This window comes from Strigops habroptila, chromosome 4 (genome assembly GCF_004027225.2).
Source record: "Strigops habroptila isolate Jane chromosome 4, bStrHab1.2.pri, whole genome shotgun sequence".
NCBI classification, from domain to species: Eukaryota; Metazoa; Chordata; class Aves; order Psittaciformes; family Psittacidae; genus Strigops; species Strigops habroptila.
The window spans coordinates 47,980,843-48,006,698 of NC_046358.1; the positions used below are offsets into that span (position 1 = coordinate 47,980,843).

General features: G+C 40.9%; 1 protein-coding gene across 9 annotated transcripts in view; it reads left to right on the top strand.

The window, feature by feature from the left end:
* Positions 1-25,856, top strand: part of SMOC1 (SPARC related modular calcium binding 1) — a 136,427-nt gene that overhangs the window by 43,326 nt on the left and 67,245 nt on the right. For all 9 annotated transcript variants that reach the window (XM_030485198.1, XM_030485200.1, XM_030485202.1 and 6 more), the window contains exons 2-5: positions 1,123-1,294; positions 8,873-8,985; positions 19,136-19,235; positions 21,475-21,522. In XM_030485198.1, coding sequence (XP_030341058.1) covers positions 1,123-1,294; positions 8,873-8,985; positions 19,136-19,235; positions 21,475-21,522 — 433 coding nt within the window. The remainder of the gene's footprint in view (positions 1-1,122; positions 1,295-8,872; positions 8,986-19,135; positions 19,236-21,474; positions 21,523-25,856) is intronic.

The following is a 25,856-nucleotide window of genomic DNA, read 5'->3' on the forward strand; positions in this document are numbered from 1 at the left end:
TACTGTCGTGTTATGCCAAAGCACTATACCCATGGTTATGGAAAGAGGACTAGCAGTCGGGGTCCTCAGGAAGACAGTACAAAATTAGGGAAGAGACCTGGGTGTCCTTAACAGGCTGTAGTTTACTGTTGTAGTAAGGATACAACAGTAAATTACTGCTAGATGCTAGGATTTGCAGGGAACAAGTGGAATGAAAATGCATTCATGTGAATTGTGGGTTTCCCCATCTCCAAAAGATGATGCAGAAGCCAAGCTATCTTCAGAAAATGCAAACAGTGGTCATTGTGGTACAGAGGAAGGCTTCTGGGCAAGGAATTGGAAAACTGGAGTTGTTCACGTTGATAGATTGACAAGGAGAGTGCTACATTTACACGAAATAGGCTGCATCTGAAGTGAATGTTTGGGAAGAAGAGGTATTCAGAAAGATGACAAATTCAAACTTCTGAAAAGAAATAGCTTATCATTTAGTGTAAAATTAGATTGTGGGATGCAATTGCCAGCCAGGCAGGATGTCATTGGGAAGAATAAAACATGGCTTTGGGAGCGTGCAAGGTATGCTGTTGCAGGTGGTATCCACAGATGACGTAAGTAATGCTTTAAAAACAAATAACTAGTAATATAAAGCTGGCCACATTCATGGTTCAACTACCAAGGCCAATCTTGATAGGTTATTTGTGTTCCTTGGTGATAAGTTTCTTGTGCCTCTGACTAAAAGTATCTAGTACCAGATACTGTTTGCGGCAGGGTACTGGGCAAGCTGGGCTGTTGTGACTCAGTATTGCCCTTCCCGTGTGGGTTGTGTTTGGCTTTGCACATCTTATGTTTTCAGAGGTGAGGCAGAGTGAGTAATGTTTCCGTTCCATTAAAGAAAATGGAATGGCAAAGACCCTTATTTTATTTTATTTTTTTTAAAGATGTACGTGTTTCATTTAGAGTTCCCCTCTGGCAAAGTCAGCTTTGGTAGGCAGCTTAAACTGCATTATAGACCATATTGCTATTGTCATAAAAACAAAATACACTGTGCTCTGTTTTAGGAAACCAAACAAAACCAATATTTTTTTTTTTTTTTTTTTTTTTTTTTTTTAATTTTTCCTTTCTCCCTCCTTTTTTCAATTCGTACAGTTTCTAATAAGTGACCGTGACAGAGACCCTCAGTGTAACCTGCATTGCTCCAGGTCCCAGTCCAAACCCCTCTGTGCCTCTGATGGCAGAACATATGAGTCAATGTGCGACTACCAGAGAGCCAAATGCCGGGAGTCAAGTCTGAGTGTGACACATCGTGGCCGATGCAAAGGTAGGTGGATTTCAAGTGCTTTGGAGGGGAAGAATGGGAAGTCCTACCTCATAAGAATCTGGATTCTTAGACCCTTTAGTTTAGTACCATGCTCTGTGAGTAATCTGATTGAAATTGTGCATTCATGTGAGCATGGGTATCTGAATCTGGACTTAGGTGGCAGGAGTAAAAACCAACAAAATTATCGATGAAAAAAGGCAAAAGAGCCAGACATCACTGGAAAAGGGCTGAAATATGTGTCTGCAGAGCAGAAGGAGCTGGCCCATGGAAATGAAAAATCATATCCTGAAAAAAGATCTTCCTTGCTACCTGTGCCAGTGAGGAACTGAGATATCTTTGAGTGATAGGAATATGCACATTAGATGTCTACTCCCTTTTCAGACATATACAGCCTTTCTGTGCTGAGCTAGTTAAGAAGATGGAATACAGGCAAGGTTTTACATGACCTTTTTTTTTTTTTCTCCTGTTTGCTGTTACATATCTACTTTAATGTGAAAATATTGTTTCTCTCTCAATTCAGCTCTTCAGTATAGTCTAAAGATGAAGTTGAAACTTTTTAAAGGAATATTGGTGTCTTGTCACACAAACGGTTTGCTTCTGCAGTGAAGTGAAAAATCAAGTTGAGTGCATTTTCTGAGAGCACAATTGACTCAGAGGGCAGATGGCACAGATGTTTTTAGCAATTGGTTAAAGTGACAGGAGAAACTCATTAAAATCCCTGTGGAAGTATAAGTAGGCATATGTTTAAGCCTGGCTTTTGTTTATGAAGGCTTTTTCACTATTATAAAAATGTATCTTTGACAGAATTACTTGTTCTAGAATGGAAATCCCTTTTCAATGTATTGACAAGCTTTATAGTTTAGATGAATTATGAGCATGACCTCAAATATTGCTCTCTTTTAAACAGTTTCTCATTGGGGGAAAAAAAACCTTACTTGTATGGTTTCTTCTCGGCAACCCCCCCCCCCCCCCCCCCCCGGATGCTTTATGGCAGCTTCTCTCCCTTAGCATAGAAAATGACCTCTGTATCATGCTGCTTTCTGAATATTGGAAACCCAGAAGCTTTCTTTCCAGGGTCCAAGAAGCAGTTGGACTGTTGCAAGTGATATATTTTTGAGTATCATAATAAGAAGTGGTAGGGTGGGAGTACTGCTTTTGCTTTCATCACTTGAGCAGAGTGGCTTAGATAAGCAATTCTACGGCTGATACTGGCATATAAACAGGCACTGTTCAGTCACTTAAAACATGGGATCTGAAATGTGGTACATCCATATGCAAAAGTGTCTGTTTCTGGAAGTGGAGAAAATGTTGATTGCTGAACTACACAGCCTACTGTATATCATGATTACAAAGAGTCCCAGAGAAGTAACTAAAGAATTTCTTGTCTTAAGCATACGTAAAGTATACTTTCATTTCCTCTCTCCCAGGCACAACTGAAATGCTTAGCTGAAAATACTTGCATTCTCCTTTCTTCTTTTCCTCTTAACCATGTGGTACTATAGAGTACCTAATAATGTGGCAGTGTTTGACAACTTCAAGTCTTGCTTTTAACACACTAACACTCCCATGAATCCCTGGGAAGTAAGATTATTCTATCACATTCAAATTTAATCTTGCTGGTCATTTCTGTGTGTGCTGCTATTGAAAGTATTAGGAACATGACCTCTAATCGTGCATAAGATGACTGTTCTTGGCAAAAACAGACAGTTACAAGACAGGTGTGCCTAACTACAGGCAGTTGGCCAGGTCTGTATTTTGTACTCACACAAAGGAAAGTGTCACCAGCAGCATTTGAGCACCTTCCACTGCTGCAGTAAGGCACCAGGTTTACCCTGAACGGCCTTCATTCCTTCTACATGACAAAGATGCTCTGCAGGGGAACGCCTATAGAAATGAAAGGGATCCCATGCGCCATTGAGCCCAGCCACATGCAATTGTGATGGATACTGTACCCAAGAACTTATCCTTATGAAATGAGAAATTTTAAATTGCGCTTCCTTTTCAGGGTGGGTGGGAACAGGTAACTAAAATAAGGGAGAGAGGAAGTATATTGTGTACAGCCAGGCACTCCATATTACTATAGGTTTCCAATTTCATATGCTGATAACTTGAACTGTACTTGTGCCAAGGCAAGCAGAATGGTTTCCATAGTGAGAACAGAACCTTTTTGATTCAACTTAGCTCTCTGCTCTCTCTCAAGAAGCTAAGGACCTTTAAAGATGAAATCTTGCTAGCCCTCTGGGAACTATAACTCTTACACAGCTCTTGCTCCTTACTAGCTTCCTCATGTGCTTTTCAATGAAATTCCTTCAATGCCAAATTACCTGAACTCTCTTCGAACCCTCGCTCACCCATCACGAAGGGTTGGAAGTCAGGAGTAGCTTAAAATTATCGAACTACGGCATCCATGACAAATGGAGCCTCATTGATGAGATTTCAGAGAATAGTTCCAGATGGCGTAGCTGTGCATTAAACAACACAGCCAAGCACTCCTACCTGGATCTCTTGTCAGCAGGCATCTTAAGATCTGATGTCAAATAAGAGTTCTGCCTCAAAACTTTGCAGGGATGAAGGACAAATATTTGTTAAATTAGTACTAGCAAGTTGTTAAGATTATGCAGTGATTGTTAGGGTATATGTGATATCTGTGGTTTAAAACACACTTAAGTTCTATGTTAACTGGTTGTTTTCTAGGGATTTGTTTGGCCTATTTAATTAAAAAAGGGAGCATGAGTGTTGTGAAATCTTCCCTTTAGATTTATAATGCTGGTTTTGAAGGTTTGCTGGTATAGAGCTCGTTCTTAGATCACAAGTCATTATGTAGAATGAACCTAAACGTAAATTACTGGTGGGAATTGTAACAGGGTTCTTCAGCCTTCAGCCCATCATCAAGGGCACCTGGATCAACACAACTTTTGGTTAATGTGCTGGAAAGGAGTGTCTCCTTCTGACTAGTGATGGAGTGTTGGAAGGTAATCTTTCTCCTGTACCTACTGTTCTCATTGGACAGGAGATGATATTTTGAAATCACTTTCTTTTTAGTTCACTTGGTAGATCCCTGTGTTTTGTCTTTAACTTTCTTATTCCTAGTCAACGGAGAATGAAGTGGGTCCCTCCTTGGCGGTAGTTAGTCACCAAAGTCTGAAATGTCAATTTCAATCACTTTGCAAATTTAGGCAAATTTTTAGGTATGCTCTAAATAAGGTAGGGAACTCTGCAGTAGAAATAGTATGTGGGTGTCAAAGGAGGAGAAAAGCATGTCGACATAGAAGAAAAGAAGTTGGAGACTCCAGGCACAGGACTTGTCAGAAATAAAGCGGAAAACCATGGGAGAGTGGAGAATGACACCCTGTGGGACAGATAGGCATGTTTTTGTAGTTTGCTCAGGTTCCATTTTTGTCTCTTTTTTTGTAAAGACAGATCACTGGCAGGAGTAAATGGGTGTGAATCTGCTGACTTCAGTGTAGCTGGACTGCTTCGTGCCTGGTGGGGACTTGGCGTGTATGTGAGACTGCTACCTAATAGAACTAGAAAAAGTTCAAAAGCTGCTTGGATCAATTCTTGCCCTTTCAGCTTTTGATAAAGACAGAGTGGAATTAAAATTAAATAGCTAAATTTTTGTGCTTGCATCATATAGATTTGCTGCTAGTGTTATGTGGATACCTGGAGATGTTTTACTTGTTCTACTTCGTATTATTAAGATAGGTTGAGTCTTTACGCCATGGTGTGCTGTGTCAAAACTGCCTCTTCCTGTTGAAGAGAGGATGCTGGAATTCTTGGGGCCTATTCAGGAGTGTGCTGCGTGTATTATGAAGGACATGGTGGTCTCCATTTGAATAAACTGTTCATGGATAAGATCAGCCATGGTAACTAGCCAACTTCATTGCAAAATCCAAAATTACCTGCACCTGCATTCTGCAGATTAGGCCAGAGATGTCAAAAACATCACTTGTAGTTCACAATCTCCTAGTTCCCAGCTACCAACCCGTGAATGATTTGTCTTTAAAAAGCAGCTTTCTGAGCTGCAGTAAATCTGTCCTAAGTTTGAAGATATTAGAAGTCAAATTATTAAACAGCTCTGCTTTGGAAAAAAACCTCATTCTGTTTTGGTTTTTCACCTTGTGTAAGGGAGGGAAGAAAGTCCTATTTAGTCTGTCTGGACTGTGAAACTACATTGCATTAATGCCATTCTGTTTTATAAGCTTGGGGTTAGGTACTCCAGAGAACACTTTTAAGAGGTAAAAAAAAGTGCTGAAACACTCAGATAAAGAATCAAAATGCAGAATAGGGTATGTGAATCTACATCATAACATCAGGTTTCAGTAAAATTTGTAATGCATCTTATTTGGGGTGACCTATTTGGCAGCTATTTTTCAATACTTGGCACTTACGTAATATTTTACATTTTCTAATTAACATACCAAAAATAGCAAGGTGAAGTCATCCCACTGAAATCACATGTTGATGCAAACATTATAAAAATACCAGCCTGTGGAGTGAGGACAAGACGGATTGACAGTCCTTTTAAAAACAAACTGGTGAATGTTGATATTACAGGCACTGTTTTTACTGGAACTGAACTGTGAAACGACAGGCAAAAAAGATAGCAGTATGCACACACCTCCCCAGCCAGGTGGTTTTCCAAGTCAAGGCTGTAAAAGGACTGGCATGACCTTTGGAAATCAATGACAGAGGATGGGAGAAGTAATCGGGGCTGAGTGTTCATGAGCAGGAGAAAAATTGTCTGTCTTCTCTGCGCTTCAGCAACAATTTGTGAAGAGACATGACTTGAGTGAAGGGTTGAATTGCAAAAGAGGATGCTGCAACAATAATGAGCTTTTAAATGCTGTGTTGTGGTGGTGTGCTACCAGTGTGGTCTACTGGGTGCTAGTAGGGAGTTCAATTTATAAAGGCCAGTTAGAATTTCCAGGAGTGACATAGCAGTAACATGTTTATATTATCATTTTCTTATACTAAGGGCTTGATTGTATGCATGTTTGTCTGCTCCTTAGACAAACTGGACAATAATCAGAGTTGGTCTCCCTTCTGCCTGGGCTCCTAATGTATTTGTGCTACAGAGGATACCACAAAATGATTGTTCCTACCAGCTATGTGGTGAAACATCCATTTTCAGTCATGTAGTTGAGTGTGCCAGCACGAAAGTAGATGCAATGTGGAAATGCTTTATGCTTCTGTTTTATGTTCAGGAGAGGAACCAGATATACCTGTCTGCAGTCCTGTATCCTCGAATGGAGAGACCAGAAAACACACTTTCATTTGTGAACCTGTTCTTTGACTGTCATGTGAGAAATTTGCAACTCTTTCCCCACCCCCCTTTCTATGTGCAGATCTGCATAATCTAATGCTAAAATGCTGATTTTTTGCTACTTAGTTTTCTCCTGTGAAGCAGAACTTGAAGGTGTTTTTAGCCAGACAGCTAGCTATAAAACAGAAGGTGCATCTGCACCATCTGGTTTTGTAATAATGTCCTATGTCATGCCAAGCAAGATTAGACTCCTAAGCTTGAACAGGAGATCTGCAGGTGGATTGATGTCCCCATTAACACCATTGCCGGTGCTTCCTCTTCAGCTGAAAGAAAAAGCATGCATTGGAAGGGTCAGTACTGCTGGCAGGACCATTCTCCAGCGGAGGTGTGCAAACAATGTCTGATCATCTGGTCACTTTGGCAAGTGGGGGGAAAAAAGGAAATTCCAGCTTAGAGGTTATATTATGGTTAATCAGAAAAACAAGTACTGCTTCTCTAAATTCAGTGGAATTTTATTCAAGAAAGTCTTTTCATTCTGTGAGTAACAATCTTGCTCTTTACACAAGCTCATAATAGGTCCACCTGAGATCAAAGCTCCATGTGCTAAGGGTATTGTGCAAGCACCCCACAAACAAATTACAGCCTAAAGATGAGTGACATAGGATCAGAAGGGACACCCAGCTATAGGGAGGTGAGGTGATCGATTTACAGTCACTCAGTGGGTCAGCGTCAGAGTTAGTTGATATTGGCACTCTTGCTTTGTAAGCCAGTGACTAAGCTACAGGCATTTGTGCTGAACACTATTACTGTGAATGACTTTTTCCAAAGAGGAGAGTTTAATTTCCATAATTTCAGAAGACTTGTGAAATCCTTTTTGGGGAGTAATGTGGTGTGTTTAAAATGAAGCTGTGTTGGCAAAGCGAAAAGTTATTCTCTTGAATCATCAGTTATGTAAATAAAGTTCTCAGCTTGAAAGCTTTGGTCATTGTCTTTATCAAAACTATTTACAGCATTGTCATTGATTTCTGCATCTAGATATGCTTAAATGGAGATCACTTCTGTTGCCATGCAATATGAATTCAGTTGATCTGAAAACCCAGACTGGCTTTCTAATTCTAGTACTTTCTAATCGCTGGTACTAGCAATTCAGTTGTTAAAATCTATGTAAAGCAGAATATAGGCTCTTCAGGGATCCAGTGGAACTTTTTTTGATAACCAATGTGGTTTCTGTGCCTGGTAGAAGGGGGATTTAACCTTGATCACTTCCTGTAGTGCTGCTGAAAGATTCTGATGATCAGAGTTTGCAGTTTCTGCACTGAATCTTTCAGTCACTGGATTCATAGGAAAAGGAAGAAGCTGCTGGTCCAAGAGAGTTAGACTCTCTTGGAAACAGATGTTTGCTGTTTTTCTTCTCTTTCTAGACTGAACAGCAATACTGTGAGACATCATGTTTTTAAATGTAAACACTGAGTCAATCTGTACCTCTGAAGGGCAGAACTGTCCTCTTTGACCCATCAATCATCAGTGTTAGGCTTATCTGGGATTATGCTCTGTAACAGTGAGCTGGACCTGGAAGGGGTTAAGGTCATGCTACCTGCTGCCATCATCTGAAATAAGTGCAGAGCTGAGATCTTAACTCTTTCAAGCTCTGCTTGCAGAGCAATGTTTTTTTTCTTGGCAGCAAAGTGAGTAACTGATATGAGAAAGTGTAATGCATACCTGGCTGTGAGCACTGGGACTAGAGGTAGAAGCTGGGCTTCAAGAATGCACGGGCAATGATATATCTACCTTATCTGAAGCACACAAAGGTGGAAGTTCAGATGGGTGGCTGGTTATTTTAGCATCTTACTGGGACAGTTGCTCAGAGAAGAAGCTTTGCTGGGGACATCCCTTCTTCCACATCGCTCACTTCTGGGCTTGAATTACTTGGTTTATACTCAGCCATCCAGTTTCAGGCTGATAATATTAACATAAACACAACTACCTCCAGGAAGGCCTTTCTCTGTGTGGACACTCTGCTCCAGCACTTTTTGGAAGAAGCTTCCAGATCCCTTGCATGACCATAAAAACTATTAACTAGGAAATTAGGCAGCTCTTTAATAAATGGCTCATAGTTTGATTGTCTAGGTTCATATTTGTCTTTGGGATCATGAGTGCTAACTCCTCATTAGTGTGCAGGTAATGGTCTTTGATGCCTTATATTTGTTGTTTTGGTTTTTCTTTCCATTAGCAGCTGTGTGGTGCATCTGGTAGCTTTTGAAGAGGCCAAATAGTGTTTGCAATCTAAGCGAGCTTTGCTTTTCTTTTTGTAGATGCTGGCCAAAGCAAGTGTCGATTAGAGAGAGCTCAAGCACTGGAACAGGCAAAGAAGCCCCAGGAAGCAGTCTTCATCCCAGAATGCAATGAAGATGGATCATTCACGCAGGTAAAATTCCTATTGGCTTCCTTCAGCCAGACACCCAGTGGCTGCAGGAGATTGACTGTTAAAGCATGAGCCAAGTGATGACAGCATCATGGGTCCACACTGTCGGACTTAGTTACTCAGGTGAAAGTGTTGAAAGCTGGGGACTTGTTTAACCAACTGGAAACTTTGATTCAGCCATCATATCTTAAACCGTTTCGTAAAAGACACATACATATGTAGTGGTATCCACCTCCAGTGTAGCACAGAAACAAAACCAAGTTGCCTGGGAGGTCAATTTTTCTCTGAAGATGAGCTGCAAAGAGAGCTGTGGCTCTCACAGAGCAGGGTGGACCAAGCTGCTTCTTCTGATACCTGTGTTTCATCTGTCCAATCAAAAAAAGAGTGGTCTATTCAGCCTCTTACCTCTGCAGGGTACTTGTTAGTGACAGACTCTTTTTTCCTGTTCTATGCCCCATTGTGGTTTGAGGGTCTGGCAGAGAGGTGATGAGACTGCTTTGTTTGTGTTTTTGATGCTTCACTGTTCACTTGCTGGAACTAAATGATGTCCTAACGTTGTAGACTGATTCATAATGCTGCTTCTCTTGAGAAGCAATTATCTCAGGCAGGGCTAGCAGAAGATGCTTATGGTTTGTTGACCTTTAAGAATCTGTGAAAAACAGTCAGTCAGTCCTGGTCACTGATCATCTGTCAGAAATAGTTGAACTGGGAGAGGTTTTACAGAATTCCAGAGAAGCTGAAGTAGTTATGGCAAAAAGAAAGCCCTCATGACGCAAATTTTGAGAGGAAGGGTAGGTTTTGCCGAGGCAGGGTAGAAATGAAGAGTGATGCTTCGTTCTGTTACCACTAGCATATTGAGTAGTGTCCTAGTGCTAACTGAACTGGGTGTGAAAAATAGCTTATATGCAGTTCCCTAATAGGTAGGAGGGGTATGCTGTCTGCTCAGTTTGGCATGCATCTCAAAAGCCAAAATCCTACAACCCTGATGACCTCTATTTTGTGAACTTGGGTAAATCACACAACTTTTTTTTGCCTTAGCCTTCCTGTATCTAAGACTTCTCTAGAGACCTGGTGCCTCAGACAAATTTTAGGATTCATTAGTTATTGCTTGCAAAGCCCTAAAAGTAAAAAAAAAAAAAAAAAAAAAAAAAAAATCAATAGTCACTTAAAAAAGATGAGAAAGACAAAAAGCTTTGGGATTGGTTCAAACACTTTGTGATGCCTGGGGGAAGAGGAGAGGAAAGATTATGTTTTTGTGATAACCCACTAAAAATTTTTATTCCCCCCCCCCCAGCCTTACCTTTCCATTATCTGGTGTGTGGGAGGGGTTTTGTTTTGTTTTTTAATGGTGAAGTGGAAAAAGTTGTATCCATCCTGCCAATTTTACATACTTTTTTGGAGCAGCATCATATTTGTGTATAGTGTGGACCACCTTGGGAAGGTGGGGAGAAGAAAGAAGGTGGCTGCAGTTTCTTGAGTCTAACTACACTTTCAGTTGTTGAAATTTGATTTTTGTGTAGAGCTGCTCAGGTTATGTTGGCACTGGAGGGAATACTTATAAAACCTAGCACAGTGGGCCAACAAAGTGTTCCATGTTAAACTTTATAGTTCAAGAAAAAAGGGAGAAGGAAAGCTGACTTTCCAATGTCTCTGTCATATGTCCATCAACCTCTTGGAGAGTAAAGTAGTAGGTGCAGGTCACACTTTTAACCTAACAAGCTGGACTGAGAGTGCGGTTGATAAAGCTTTGTTTTAGGTTTATTTGGAAGGTTGGTACCTGTGTCTGGATTATGGAGCAGTTGCTGGGCCTCTTTTCTGCAAGTTCCCAGGCCAGTGTGGCTTGCCAGTGGAGGGGCAGCATGAAACTGCTTACAAAAATTGTGTGTTTTCAGCTGGCAGCCAAGCGATATTTCACATTCTTCCTTCATCCAGTCCTATCTGTGAACACTAAAATGCTTTTGTTTTGCCTGGCATGATGAAGGAAGCCTCTGATCTCTTTGTAGCTGCAGTTAACTGAAATTCATATCATTCCTTGGATCGTAAAAATACCCTGTGTTCCACATACCTCAGGAACCAGCTTCATCATTTATATTGTAGCAGTTTAAGGTCATCGTCCCTGCGTAAGATGTGAATGAAAAACAGCTTCTGAAGAAGGTAACTGATTTCAACCTGCATTTGAGACAAATATTTCCTTTAGCTTCTGGTCCAAATTAATTAAACTTTGATTTTTAAAAGGATGTATAAAAATTATAATTTTCGTGAACAGTCTAAACAGTTTTTGCTTCCAGCAACTCATGAATAGAACTCATCTGGTGAAGGTGGTCTGGATACTGCATCTCTTGTGCAGAGAATTGGCACTCCTGGGTTCTACTTTGCAGGGAAGCTGTGTAGGCCAGTTCTTGAAGTCCTCAAGGTCTTGCTGAAGCCAGCTCTGAACTGTTATTAGTTTATTCTGGTTCAGTATCCAGAGAGTTGCTCCATCCAAACTCCAAAATCTCAGTTGGGAAATCCAGAACAGAGCAGCATCTCTCAATAAAATTTCTAGGAGAAAAACCCACCATGCTCTTCAACCTTGAATCGCCATCCCAACAAGAACCTAAGCAGATCCATATGCTTCAGAGTATGCCTTGTATGTAGAGTTGGCTAGGGGCATTTTTTCAACAACTTTCCCCCTTCTATGTTACTGCTATTGGAGGAATATTTTGGGTAGAAGAAAAATCCTGATCATATGGGAAATGAAGATGCCTGCCTATATTTAGAATACCAAATGTCTTAATAGTTACAGCACTCACTCAAGATGTGGATGACTTGCTGTCAGCTCTTGAACTAAACTTTTTTGTAGATGTGGGTTTGGAAGCCGCATTTGTTAGCAGTAACTATATGTTCACAGAACCTGCTTGGTCTTAACCAGATTGAACTGTTGCTTTTGTGGTTTATCATCATCCTCTTGATTAGAAACTGAATTGCAATCGCTAGGAGTTAACACTGAAAGCAGCCCAAGTTGCCCTTTCCAGTTCCTGGAATTGCATGCAGTACAAAACTATGTGAATACGGGGCCAGATCCACTGCAAATTGGATGGGGGTGTTGGGTGGTGAATATAGCTCTTCTGCTGTTCTGTGACCAGCAGCATGTACTGCATGGGGCACTACGCTCACCTTATCTCCTCCTCTGCTTCTCTGGAGGGCAACTGGCTCTGACACCCAACAGTTGGATGTGGTAACAAGGTGAAAGGGAGGAGGCCCTGAAGGCAAAGACCTTGGTCTGTCTAGCATTAAACCCTGCATTAGAGAGAAATAATGTGTCTTAAACAATTGTGTAATCTCTTTTTCATTGTCTATAAAGTCTAGACTAAAAAGAAGTGTGGCCACCAATTCTATGCCTTGGATGGCTAGTTTTCCTAGGCACAGCTAGTTATAATGGGTTTTGTGTGCTGTGTAAAGAGGAACAGGCACCTGTTGATTCACCGGTTTTCATAACTTTCTGTGCACCACGTGTGCTGCTTCCATTATTCTTGTGTATTGCAAAGATCTTATCAAATCCCTTTTTAGCACTGCTGACACACCTGAAAATGTGGCATGGATCTGCAGCATGGAAGAGGTGGTGGCATTGCAGGCATGATGGGATGACTGTAAATGGGGGCAGACGGTGAGGAATTGCTCTGGAATTGCTAATTCTTTATGTTTCAGTCTGTTAGGGGAATATTACTTCCTACAACAAAAGGTATCTGCAATTAGTCCATGGTAATATAAGGATGCAGATGAAATTTGAGTTGTTCACAACATAAGAATGTTTGTTTCATATGAGTAATTTCATTAATTGTATAAAACTGAGGTCATTAATTGTATAAAACTAATTTATACAATTAATTTCATTACTTGTATAAAATTGACATGACTGAAACCAGTTTCTGTTTCTAAGACTTGGTCTCTCCTTTTTGCTGTTATGCTGTATTTTGCATAAATGCCATTCCCTTTCCATGCTGCACTTAACCTGCTGTGATCTGTTCTTCATAAACAACAGGCTCTATTGGGTAATCTGCACACTTTCTTTTGCTGCCTAGTGCCGTTGGGCTTGTTGCCATGGGCTGAGAGAGACTTGCATTCTTCATAGTTTTCCCCCAAGCAGTTTTTTAGAAAAGGTTGCTGAGGTTTTAAACAGGATCCGTTTCAGACGGATTAATATGAACATGAATAATATTAACTCTGCTTTGGGGGTGTAGTCTTGTGGGGTTTTTTGTGGCGTGTCTTGCTGTGGTTTCTTTTCCTTGCAAGTCTGCATACAAGTGGCTGAGAGCAAGTCCTCAGTTTCTTAGAGTTTCTTTAAGTCTAAGACTCAAAACTGCAGCTGCTGGTGCAGTTAGGATGCAGTGCTGAGATTTCTCTTAAAGCAAGTACATCGGTCACACCCATCATCTTTTGACAGGATCAGTGAGAGGGCTGACTTTGTCAGAGCAATTTTTTGTTATCAGATAGCTTCCAGAGCACTCCCACATCTGGTAATAAAAGTCTGCTTGGAAAGAGTGATCTGTATTACGTTCCATAGCAATAGTTTCATTCTGTACTATGCTAATGCATGTACAAAGTACTGTTTTCTCTTAAGCTCCACAAACAGACCCTTTCTAGTCTCAGCCTTCAGTGTGACTTCATGATCCAAGTCTGTTCCTCTGCATTGGCTAGTGTAGTGTGATGCTGAGCAGAATTACAAACTCATTTCTTAGTGCAGCATGGTGCTGCAGGGTACTGTGTAGACATGTCCTGCATTCCCTGGATGCTGTCTATTATTCCATTATTCAGTGCTCATACTCTAGCAATACTAAGCTCTCAAGGACTTAACCTCACAGACTGAAAGAACACAGTCTGTCTTGATAGATTAAAGAAACTCTTTCTTCATAAAGAAACTGGGCTTTAATTAGTAGGTGCTTCTGGCTTTTTTTTTTTTTTTTTTTTAATAAAAGATATCTCTTCTGTTAAAAACAGTAGCTGGAGCTCTCTGCAGATATTGCTCTGCAGATTTGTCTGCTACATACGCACTTGGCTTTCTTCCTGCAGCTCTTATTGTGTTTCTTGTTTGTATATTGAGCTAAAGATAACCCATGGATGGGTAAGAGCGTAGCAATGTTGGTTATATGCAGCATTTCTTCAAAGTACCACCAGTCGAGAGCAAAGGAACAGCTTCTTAAAGCAGGAGTGGACATTTGTAAGCGCAGTGACAATGTAAGGTCATTCTTAACTTTAAAGGGTCACATTCTGTGTCGGAAGCAAAAACCCTCTCTCGCGGATCCCTCTCCTGAGCTAAAAATGGTATCTGTGCCAGAGTGTGTGTTGGGAATGCCCTTGACCATGGATAAGATTCCTTTGCCACAAATCACTTCTTTCCCTGGTTGTATGAATAGTGAGGTTCCTGTAGAGCAAGCATTTCTTGAATGGTGCATAGGCCTGAGGGAATTGGCTGCTGCATAAAGTCCTGTTGGGAATATGTGTCTGCACAACATCATTTAGGAAGAATTCAATGTGATCGGGGAACAGAAAGAAGTGACAAAAATGATTTAAGCATCCCAAAGCAGCTCGAACTTCAGATGTAGACTGATTTGTAGCTCCCTAAAATTTTGTTAAAGGCAAGGCAGGCTTCTGACAAGAGTCAGCTGACTCCCAGTCTAGCAGAAAGTATGCCAAGATCCAGGGTCCAAGCAGTACAGCAGGACATTTAAGCGTGAACGGAGGCATCTCCACTTAGGATAAATAGCCATCAGGCCAGTGTGTCAATTGTGTGGCACTAACTTAGGTTCAGAGGACTTTCTAGATGAGCGTCAGTGGCTCAAACAAAGGAAAGGCTTGTTTGCCCAGAGAAGCTGTGGCTGCCCCATCCCTGGCAGTGTTCAAGGCCAGGTTGGGCAGACTTTGAGCAACCTGGTCTAGTGGAAGGTGTGCCTGCCTCATGGCAGGGGATTTGGAACTGGATGATCTTTAAGGTCCTTTCCGACTCTAACCAGCCTATGATTAAAGAATTGCTGTGTGACACTGAGGTTTCTGGGTCAGACCAGATGGTCTACTGGCTTGGAACAATTTGTTTAGCTGGTTTTTACAGTGTATACAAGGAACACCTGGGTGCAGCCAGGGTTTGGAGCCTTGCCTCGTGCTGTGAGTGTGGGCAGTAGCTCTGCTGTCTGCCCTCACCCTCAGAAGTGCCATTCAAAAACTGGATGTGTCTTTAATTCTCTCACAGAAGGAATGTTTTTCTGCCCTCCATTATGGAAGGAGCCAGGAAATGTTTGACCTATCTGCGATGGGATAGGAATCGGTTACCAAACTCTTCATCTGAACAGCAGTGGAAATGTAATCTGTTCCTGTACTGGACCCAGTGCTTGTCCGAGGTGCTCTCAAGCCTCTGTTGTCTCCCTCATACATGTGCAAGCAATTTCTCTCCCATTTCTAGTTTCTTTTGGAAGGAAACCTCTTGATCCTCTGTCAAATGGCTGTAAAGGAATGCTGCTGTTTGCTTGTTGAGAAGTTTGGACTGCTTGGGAAGCTGATTCTGACATTGCCAGTGAGATGCTGAGGAAACCAAACAGCGGCTTCATCTTCTCTCAGGAAATTAAGAGGCAGAGTTGTCTGTCAGTAGCTACACTTTTAATGTTTTCATATTGTAATGAACTGGTGTTCATCACACAACTGGATGAGAGTAGGTATTTATTCATGTGGCCAGTGGTTAGTACGTTAGCTGCTGTTTGATTTCACACATCCTAATGGCGAGGGGATAGAAGAGCTGGTCCTACACTTTTAATTTGGGCAATAGTGGTAGAGCAGTTTTATTTGGGTTTGTCCCTCATACTTTTCATCCTTTGGTTGAAGCACAATTAATGATGACATATGTCTCCTCCCTGAAAAATAGGAATGGTGTTCTGCGTGATCAGTTTGGGTTTTTTGAAAGTGCAGATGTTAATGGGGAATCTGTTGGGAGACCTGAAAGGATTTGTAGGTTTTATTTCTCTGGGTTCCTATTATGTAGCTTAAAATGTTCTGCTGTTGGACAGGCATATGTTGATTTGAGATGTCACAATCCTGTCTGTCATGTGCCTTTCCAGAAGTAAGGAACATCCTGTAGCTGGTTAGCAATTGAGTTTATTTTGTATATAGAATTGATAATGTATTTTTTCTGACACAATACTTGGCTTTAGAAGGCTGAGAGCCAAAATATGTCAAATACACTTTTTCTAATATGTGTTTTGGTAGAGCCAAAATTAACTGAGTAACTGAAGATTAGATCTGTGCAGTAAACAGGTGTCACTTTTACACAATTACTCTTCTGATTATAACAGCATTTAAAAATCTTGCTACTATGTGAGTAGGATTAGAATGAGGTTGAATTTCAGGTAGGAGATTTAAATGAGATTTAGAAACAGAAACTCAAACCTAAGATCATTGGGGAAAAAAAAAACCCAAAAACGTGAATTCTCGAGATTTCTCTACTGTAAGTGCTTTGGAATAGTTGACACTTCAGAGTTTGTATTTACACATGGTGTTTAGTAATGGTACTGGACAACTATTGCCTTTACGTTTTTTCAATGCTATACCAGTGCTATGTAACTCATGAAGAGCATACCATTTTCCCTTTTTTTCACCAGGCTTTAAGCTGCAATCTCTAGCTGTAGGCCACTGTCATGACACCTTGTCATAGTTTAAATATGCTGAGATCTAGTCAGGTGTTGTGAAAGGTAGCCCTCTCAATATGAAGATATTCAGGAAAGCTAACTGCAGTTATTTTTGAGTTTTCTGAAGTGTTAGTTCTTCATGGGTAGTTGTCTGACTGTTAGCATAAGGGCTGAGATTTAATTGCTGCTACTCTCTGTAGCAGGGAAGTCCTCTAGTGCTTTGGTAGAACATTGGGTTGTTGTGAAAATGCTGCCAATATGAGATGTAGAGGGAGTCATGGGATAGCAGTCCAAGGAAGACCAGCATTCCTTAGCTTAGTTATTTACAAAATTACTGTGCTTTTATGGATGTAATGTGCTTGGCTTGCATAAATGAGTGTATGAAATCGGTAGATGAGATGCAACTCATTGAGATGAGTTGCATAAGATGCTCTTAGTTGATGCATCTATCCTAAATTTACGTCAATACATTTTTTTGGACTCCTTTGCCATGTACTTTGTTGTTTTCTACAGGCTTGGCTGAAGAACTACCAAGACACTAACACTTGAATTTTTTAAATGCTGGGTACACTAGATTTTTTTTTCTATAATGTAACATGGAATGGTCTTGCCCTATGAATTCCAGACTTTATCCTGGAATTTGGCTTCATCTCTAGGCAAGATTTTTACAACTAATGCTCAGATAGGAATTGCATTCCCAATAGCTCCTTGTGCTGTTGGGAGTGCAATAATGTGTGTGTGATCAGCAAAGATAAACACTGATCACAGAAACCCAAGCTGTTCCATAACACTTGCTTTGAATGTACAATTGATCAAATTGAGCAATAAGAAATATTTTGCAACTTGATTATTGCTAATTATATTCATAGTGCTTTTGAGTAATTTGCAATCAGTTTTGTGATGTGCTGAGAGAATAAAAATGAAAGTATGCAGATAGCAGTGACAGTGACTTCAGTAACATGTCTACATGAGATTGTTGTTGATTTTGGCTGCTAAAAGTCAATTTGCTTGAGGCAAAATGATTGATTTACACTTTAGTAAAACTCAAGATAAACACATGGTACTGTGTTATAATTGCGCTTAGATCATGTTTTATGTGATACTCAAAGCCTTTTATAAAGACTGTTGTTAAGTCTCTGAACAAACTCTGCTACCTTAGGGAATCGAAGCCAGCTGTCAGCAAGGGGGAATGACTGGTTAGCTCTGAAGGATCCCTAATGAAGGGAACGGTACAAACGCCCCGTCACTCTTCTGTGTGGGGAGGACTGGAATGGGAAATCAGCTGCAATGAACTTGTTTGGAAAAAGAGAAAATGGATAGAATTAAATTTATGAGTAAAATGAAAAGGCAGTTTCTAAAGGGATTTCATCTCATTTCATGGCTTTGTTTCAGAAATGTATTGAAGGGGGCCATCTCTAGCTTATAGTAATGCAGACATTTCTATACCAGTTCAAGGTGCTGGAAGTAATGATGTGCACACTCAGCCACAACAAGGTGTGTTTGCTAGAAAGGATTTTGAAACCTGTTAGTATTTACATAAATGCCTGTATGATTACTTTTGTCTCAAGGGAACTCAAAGGCGTTGTGAATTTCATCCAAATGCTGAACACTCTGTGAAAGCTGAGGCAAAGGCTGAAACTAGTTTGTTGAGCTGGGTGAAACTATAGTGCCATTGAAGTAATATCTGCATAGATGTTACTCAGACCAGTCTGCTAGATTGGGATTTGCCTGTTTTCACTTTAGAGGTCCACATCTGAACTAGTCATTCTGGTGTCCTTTCATGGTGAAGGAAGGAACTGGACAGTTCTAGATGTTCAATTTAGAAGCAGAGCTTCAAAGTTAAGCAAGATGAATCTTATGCTGTTTACCTTTTGGATCATTAGAGCTTTCATCAAATGTTTTTAAATCCTTGTCAATACATGAAAAGCAAGCATGTTGGATTTTGCTTCTACTGCTTATGTTGACATAGTAACAGAAGAGAGCTTAAATCTATCTGGAGAAGGTTTGTTAACAAGTCAGTGTTGCGTTTTTCCAGTCATGTTTACTGAACAAAATGCTCTTGAAATGCCCACAAATGCTCTTCTCAAGCAGAAGCTGTGGAATTGGGCCAGGGTGGACTTTCCGCATCCCAGATGGGATGTAGTGGGACTACTATTTAAGGGTAAATAGTAAATAGAGTTTAGCAGAAGGTGGCATGAGCTGAGATACAGCTGCTGCATCACAAAACTGAAGTGTTCTCAGTTGACTACTTGTAACTTCTTTTGCCTACTGAATTGCAGCTAAAGGAGTTGGAGTAGGAGAAATAACCTTTCTTTGGGGAGGGGGGTGAGGAGAGAAAGAAAAGATAACGATATCAAAGATGCTCTTCTCTGGGACCTCCTCACTCTGAAGCATGTATTTGTGATGCACCTGGGTTGGGGCTTCCGCTAAGATGTTGGAATATAATAAAAGTGATGGGTGACAAAGTGAGAAATGAAATGCCTGCTCTTTGTTTTATTAAACAGGTGCAGTGCCATACCTACACTGGATACTGCTGGTGCGTGACACCTGATGGCAAGCCTATTAGCGGCTCTTCTGTACAGAACAAAACTCCTGTATGTTCAGGTACTGTGGGAGTGGCTTCAATAAAGGCTAATTTGATAACAAAAGGGTTGGAGAGAATGTATCCTGTTGAGAGTACTTAATCTTTCCAGGTGACTTGGTCAGTTTACCCAATTTAACACTGCAGTTGTGCTTTTATCTCCTTGTGTGCTTGCTGGCATTTGGAAGCTGCAAGGGAGCTTGGACTATGGCAGGTCCACCCTGCAGTTAGGGTACAGATACTCCTGCAAGGCACTAAGGAAATAGGCAAGGAAAGAGTCGCAGTGTTGTTGTATACACCAAAACCAGCGATTCTTGTAACAGAAGGAATAATTTTTTTGCGTGAGCTGTATTTAAGGAAGTGGTTCTCGGACTGTATTTTCTAGTGGGCCATGAAGTCGTTTTGCTTTCAGAATGATTTCACTCAGAAGTTTGATAAGGCAGTTCTTGAGAAACTGGTGGTTGTTGACTACTAGCCACCAAATCTGAGGTCCTGCTGTTACAATGGATTTGGGTCTTCTGATCATGTCACTCAATTCCAGTTCTTAGTTCCTAGATTTTCACGTGTCCCTGAGCACTAGTGTACAGTTTTGCTTTGTGAGCTGTGGTCAACAGAGCTGCTGTGGCAGCAGCATGCTAGGCATAGGGAGGACTGCAAAGCTGCTCTGTGCTGTCTGCGAGAATTCAGGGACAATACTAGACTTTGTGCTTTTCCCCTCATTCCCCCTTCACAAAAAAGAAGAATGTATTTGTCCTCTCACACCTTACAGTGTTTGCCCTTTAGACAGGAGCATGACAGCCATCAAATCTTTGGGTTTGTGGGAGTTTTTCTTCTACTTTTTTTTTTTTGGTGGGTTTTTTTTTTTTTGTTTGTTTTTTTTTTTTTTTTGGGGGCTTTTTTGTTTTGTTTTGTTTTTTTAAATCCTCCTCATTTTATTCAGTGTCCTCTTGGCTGTAGGATGTTTTGTGGTAATAAGCAAACATAGTGACTTTCATAAGGGTTTGAGCTGAGTGGGAGAACTGTCTGGGATCCAGTGAGTCAGTGTAGCTTGAGGGGATGCTTGGTGTTTCACAGGTACATGGAAAGAAAATTAATATCCTGTTTTAGTGTAAGGTAAAATGCTACAGTAATTTGACTTAAATGTTAAAATATGACTTTCTTCCACCATTCCTGTGTATGGTTTTGGTAGGGCACATTTTAGTCTTGCTTATCTGTCCATTTAGTCTTGAGCTGTTTATAAATTTGTGTTACCAGAAAAGTAAAGTCATAGTGTACTGTAGGAGACACAGATGTTGGACTCATGATGACTGATACTGGGTATGTGCTTCCTACTTGTAATTCAGCAGTAGATCTGTGATGAACTGATTTGCAAATGAAAGTGCCTGGGTAATAGAGTTTACATTAGAGTTTGTCTTGACCAGTCTCTCGGGCTTGTCAGAGCTGCCTCCTTTGGACATGACTTTTGATCCATGTTTCTGGAAGGATTAGTAATTACTGGAACCGTTTAGTAATAGTGCATGGAAGAATCAGTTTCTTGGAAATAAAGCTATTCCAAAAAAAGGGGGGGGGGGGGACTTGTAATAAATTCTTATACTTTGGTAATGGATTTGTTCAAAAAGCTTTTATTATTAGTTCAAGTTTTAGTGGAAAACCGTGTTCTGAAGCACTAAAGCAAACTGCAGAAAAGTGTAGAGTCATATGTATTACGTAAAGATCTAAGTTATATTAAAAACCCCAGGATGTGTTCTATTCAAGTGCATGCTGGATCTTATTCAGTGTCCCTTTTCAAATAGCTGGGGATGTTGAAATCCATTTTCTGCGAATTGTCCCACTTAATCCCTTTCCTTTAGAATACTGGCCTTGCATTCCCTGCACACTCTCCCCACCTGTTTTTGATTTGTTCTTCCTGACATTTGCAAATGAAAGAAGTGACTCTTACTGATCTTTCCTACTTGCTCTTGGATTTATTCCAGCTTTCTTACTAGCACACCGCTCTGTTGAGCTCTTTCAATTCACTGGATCCAGCTATCAAAGATTTCTTGTTTACCCTCATCCTGATCTAATATCTTGACACACAAAACTTCCTTATGCTGTCCTAGTTGGTTGAAGCAACAGGCTCTCTGAATCCCAAATTGAGCTGTTGGCAAGTAAAACAGATGCTCTGTGGGTTGAGATGCTGATTGTATTAACGTGACATTACACATTCTGTGTGATCATGCAGCATCTAAATGTCTTTCTTTCTTTCTTTTTCCTCCCCTTTAGGTTCTGTAACTGATAAACCATCAAGCCAGGGTAATTCTGGAAGGAAAGGTGAGTGAAGTCCTGTGCTTCAGCAACTCGTTTTGTAATAGCAGCTGCCCTGCCAAGTCCCTTGGGATAACTCAGAACCTGGGTTCCTAACTAGCTCGGTGTGTGGGAGGCTTTCATGCCTGTAGACCTCCACCTTCAGCAGGAGGCATAAGATGACAGTCTGTTGGTGCACCACCGTATGGAGTAGAAAATGGTGTGCTCTGCTCTGTGCTCATCAGCTGAGATGTAGTGCATGAAAACAGAGCTTCCGAAAGAAGCGTCTGGCACAGAATAACCTCTTGTTCACCTTGAAGTTAACTACTGAGCATTTCTTGAGTAAAATTCCTGGAGATTAGGAAGGTTATTAATATGACTAGTACACTGGGAGTCAGGAGTGTCAATGTCATGGCTGTGGCTTTATATGCATTGAAAGTGTTGGGATGTTTTGGTTTTTTTTCACAGAGCATCAAACCCTCTGGCTAGATGTGCTGGATTAAACCCTAGCTATGCTTGGAAACCTCACTCTTTTGTGCATTAGACATCAGTCCTCTACAGCCCTTGCGTTTCCTGAGCGAGGCATTTAGATGTGTCATTGTTCTTCTCCTGTGTGTATTCGAAGCCCTTCTCTGTATCTCTGTGCATTCATTGAAATAGTCTTGGGAGGGAAGCGTACGTTGAGGGGCAGTCAAATTTGTCTATAGGCCTTCTCCACACCCTGATTTTAAAACCATTCTTCCCTCTATCCCCACAATCCAGAGTCAACTTTTGAGTTTGTCTCTTTACTACAGGAAGACAGTGCTGAATGCATCCTCACTCCTGCTGGTGAGGCTGAAAGCTGTTTCCTGGGAGAAGTTCCTGTTTTAATATTTGGAGCGGAATTTTTAGTGCTAACTCTTTAAACCAATCATTCCTGACAGTTCAAAACACAGGAAAATGCCTACCTCGATGCCAGTGCTTTAATTTGAAGAACATTTTCCATACTGGGAATGTCAATACAGTCCTGCGAACACTTAACAGGGGTTGTAGATTGCTATGTTCAGAGCAGTGAACATGTTCAGAGAGCATTTTGAGAATACTTGTTCTCCAGTCTATTGCTTGTGTATTGCAGCTTAGGAAAAAGTAGGGAGGAAAAAGATGCAAAGAGAACTACTTGGTTAATACTGAATGCTGAAGCCTGCTTCTTATTTTAGATAAGGATATGTCTCTGTAAACCTGTAATTACATGTTAATGTATAATTTGCACCTGAATGCATTGTTATCATTCTGTTAATGCTAGTCTAGCCTGAAGTACAAGCAAATCAAGTAGCTCTTGAAATCTGCATTATTTTTGGCTGGAGTTGTTTGTAGGCTTCCTACCTGAGTAGTCCTGGTCTGTTCTTCTAGAATTGGATTTCAAAGGAAGCAGGAGCAAACGGGGAAAACATCTGAACTTATTTTTTCCACTTCACTCCCTTTATTAACTCAGAAGTTGGAACATGAAAAAAAGAAAGAGAACTGTAAATGGAACAAATTAATCTAAGATTTGTAATATGAATTGATTCTCCTTGGTGCTGCCTGTGGCATCCTGTTTCAAGAATGGTACGCTTAGTCAGGTGATTGCAAAAACATCCTATGCAGTAGCTGTCAAGAAAACGAAAATGTTTCTCTTTGGGCCAGCATGCTTCAAGCAATCATGTACATTTTCTATTCCCTCCAACTCTGAATCTGTTCATATCTGTTGGAAACCACTTTGGCCTTTCTCCATCATGTTAGAAAAATACTTGTGAACAATCATTAAATAGGTCTTTTAAAATCAAGCGGGTTTTTGGGAGCTGAAATAATTTGGTTTAAAACTTGATGGTCCTAACATTACTTTTTGGGCTAGTGAAGAATACCTAATTAAAAATTAATCTGTCTGTCTTGTCAGTGTGTTTTCTTGACTTAAGTTACCTTGATTCAAAATTCCAGTATCAGGTCCTACTGTAAGGAAGTTGGAACCAAGAACAGCCTGGCTTCCTTGAAGCAAGGTGCTTGCTGGAGGTCTGGCTTCTCTGAAGACCTGTAGCTAGCTGGTGTGCATATAACCATCCATTACAACTGAGTGTTCAGACTCTTTCTGTAAAGATTGCCCTTTGCAAGATGACAGGGCAGGGTGAGGAGGGGTCCAGCAGGAACTGGATCGGTGATGACATTTCTGTTGCAGAGACACATCCTGGAAATTTCTGACATCGCTTTGGGCAACTGCTACCTGAATCAGGAGTTTTTGGACTTTTCCCACTGCACCGCACACTCCTCTCTCCATCCCTGGATGAGGGTCTGTGAGTCAAAGAGCATTGTCTGGCACACAGTAGGCCCTCTCAGGAGGAAAGAATAGCTGAGGCTCTCAAAAGTGATTTCTTTTGTCCCATTCATACAGGAATGTAAAATATGGAGCTAATAAACTTTGTGTGGTGCTGGTTACTTTTAAGTCTTCAGGGCAAAATAGTCTTTTTGGATAGAGGCTGCTCTGCCTTAGAAACTGCAGATGAGTAGGCTTAAGCTGTTGGATAATAAATGAAGACTTTATTAACATGAGCTCTTTTTTAGAAGAGACAAAATAATATTGGAAGGAGAAAAAGGCTGGTTATTGGTAATAACCCTTTCTCCAAATGTTTTGGCCTCTCTTCTGTCTTGTTTAGCCCTAATTTCTGGAAGTCAGTAGCTGTGATGGAGTCGCCAGAAGATGTGATTCCACTCACAGGCTCTCTCACTACTGGTGAAAAGAAGATAAAATGGCTTTATGGTCATGTGGCTTGGCTTGTAGTTCCAGAAGTGGTTCTGTGGAGCTTTCTGCAGAGAACAGACAAGAGTGCTGGCAAGAAATCCTTTTTATTTTTAAATCCCGTGCTCTGGTTGCCCATGTTTACATTGCTGCTATTGCTGTATGATGCAATGCCAGTTATTCATACAATTTGCCCTGTAAGGTAATTTAAATCAAATTAACTTGGCACCAAATTTAAAACTTTTAAATAGTATGTATTGATTTGTTCTGTGGCTGAGAAGTGCTCTGTTGCTGGCAGGCAGAGACCTGAGCCCACAGAAATGGAAGAAAGTTTGTATGAGGCGGAATGGAAACCCAGGCTATCCAGGACAAGCTTGGTGTGTGGACTTTGCAGCTCAGAAAATTACCATTGTTCTTTCTATGCTGAATTCAGCCTGCAAGTGAAGAACACGTTTCCATGACCTTTGTCAGGGAGTGCAGTTATTCTTGGGTGGGATTAGGATACCCAGAACCTGCAGATTTCTGTTGCTGTCTATTCCTTATTCCAGCTCGTTCCTTGTACAGTCTTTTCTAGTAATGAGCTTCTTGCTCTAATTTACTCCAGTTGCTGGTTCGTTTAGAAGGCCTCAGACACTTGGAAGATGCACACTGTCCCCTAGGGGCGTGTATCTCCCCCCTCTCTTCCACTGGGAGGTTCTTAATGTTTTAAGAAGCAGCAAAAGGCGTGCTTGGAGCCAACGGCACTGGATTTCTTCCCTGCCTAAAGAATGCAGAATGTTCCTTTCCAGCAAAGGGAAATTGTGCCACGTGTTTGAAACAAAACAAGCAAACACGAAACAAAACAAAACTTTCTTAATCTGAGGAATGCTGGGGCTTTAGGAGCATAAAGCTACAGATTTGGCATACTGCAGCCATGAGTAGTGACTTTCACAGTCACCAAGCAGGTTTTAATAATGAGGCTGGTCAGAACACAGAGGGATGTAAAAAGCAACCATCTCATTGCTTATCTCCAATAAGCTTAAAGTCACTTGATCGTCTTTCTTAAAACTGGAGTGAAGTAAAAGTAAAGAAATTGGCTATGAGTGAGGAGGAAAAAAGAAATCCAAGTTGTGATACTGATTTGTTAGTGGTTGTTAACTGTTCTGGATGCTGTGCAAGATGTTGATACTATTTCAAAATCAGCTGAATGAAGCAAATGCAAAAGGAGGCTTGGTTTCATAATCTGGGATTAAAAGATGATGCAAGTACAAGGTAAATATGGGCCCAATAAACTGTCAGTGTCAGTCATGAGTCGTCTTGAATGGTATGACTCCCTTTTTTTTTCATGAAGTCTTTTGCAATGCATAAAGTTCCAGGCCTGTGTTGACTTGCTTTTCTTCCCTTACAAAAGCTGGCAGTAGCATCTGCAATTCCATGAGCCTGGGGCAGGTACAGTGATGCTGGTGAAATGTAAGCTCTGATGGCCTCACCGAAGGCAAAGCCTGGGTTGAGCTGGTTTTATGCTTACTATCTTACATGTAGACAAGACTCCTTTATGGAGCTGCAAAAAGCTTTGTCCGATGAGTTTGCAGCCTATAAGAAAACACTGAAGCAGCTTGAGTAACTTAAGATGAAC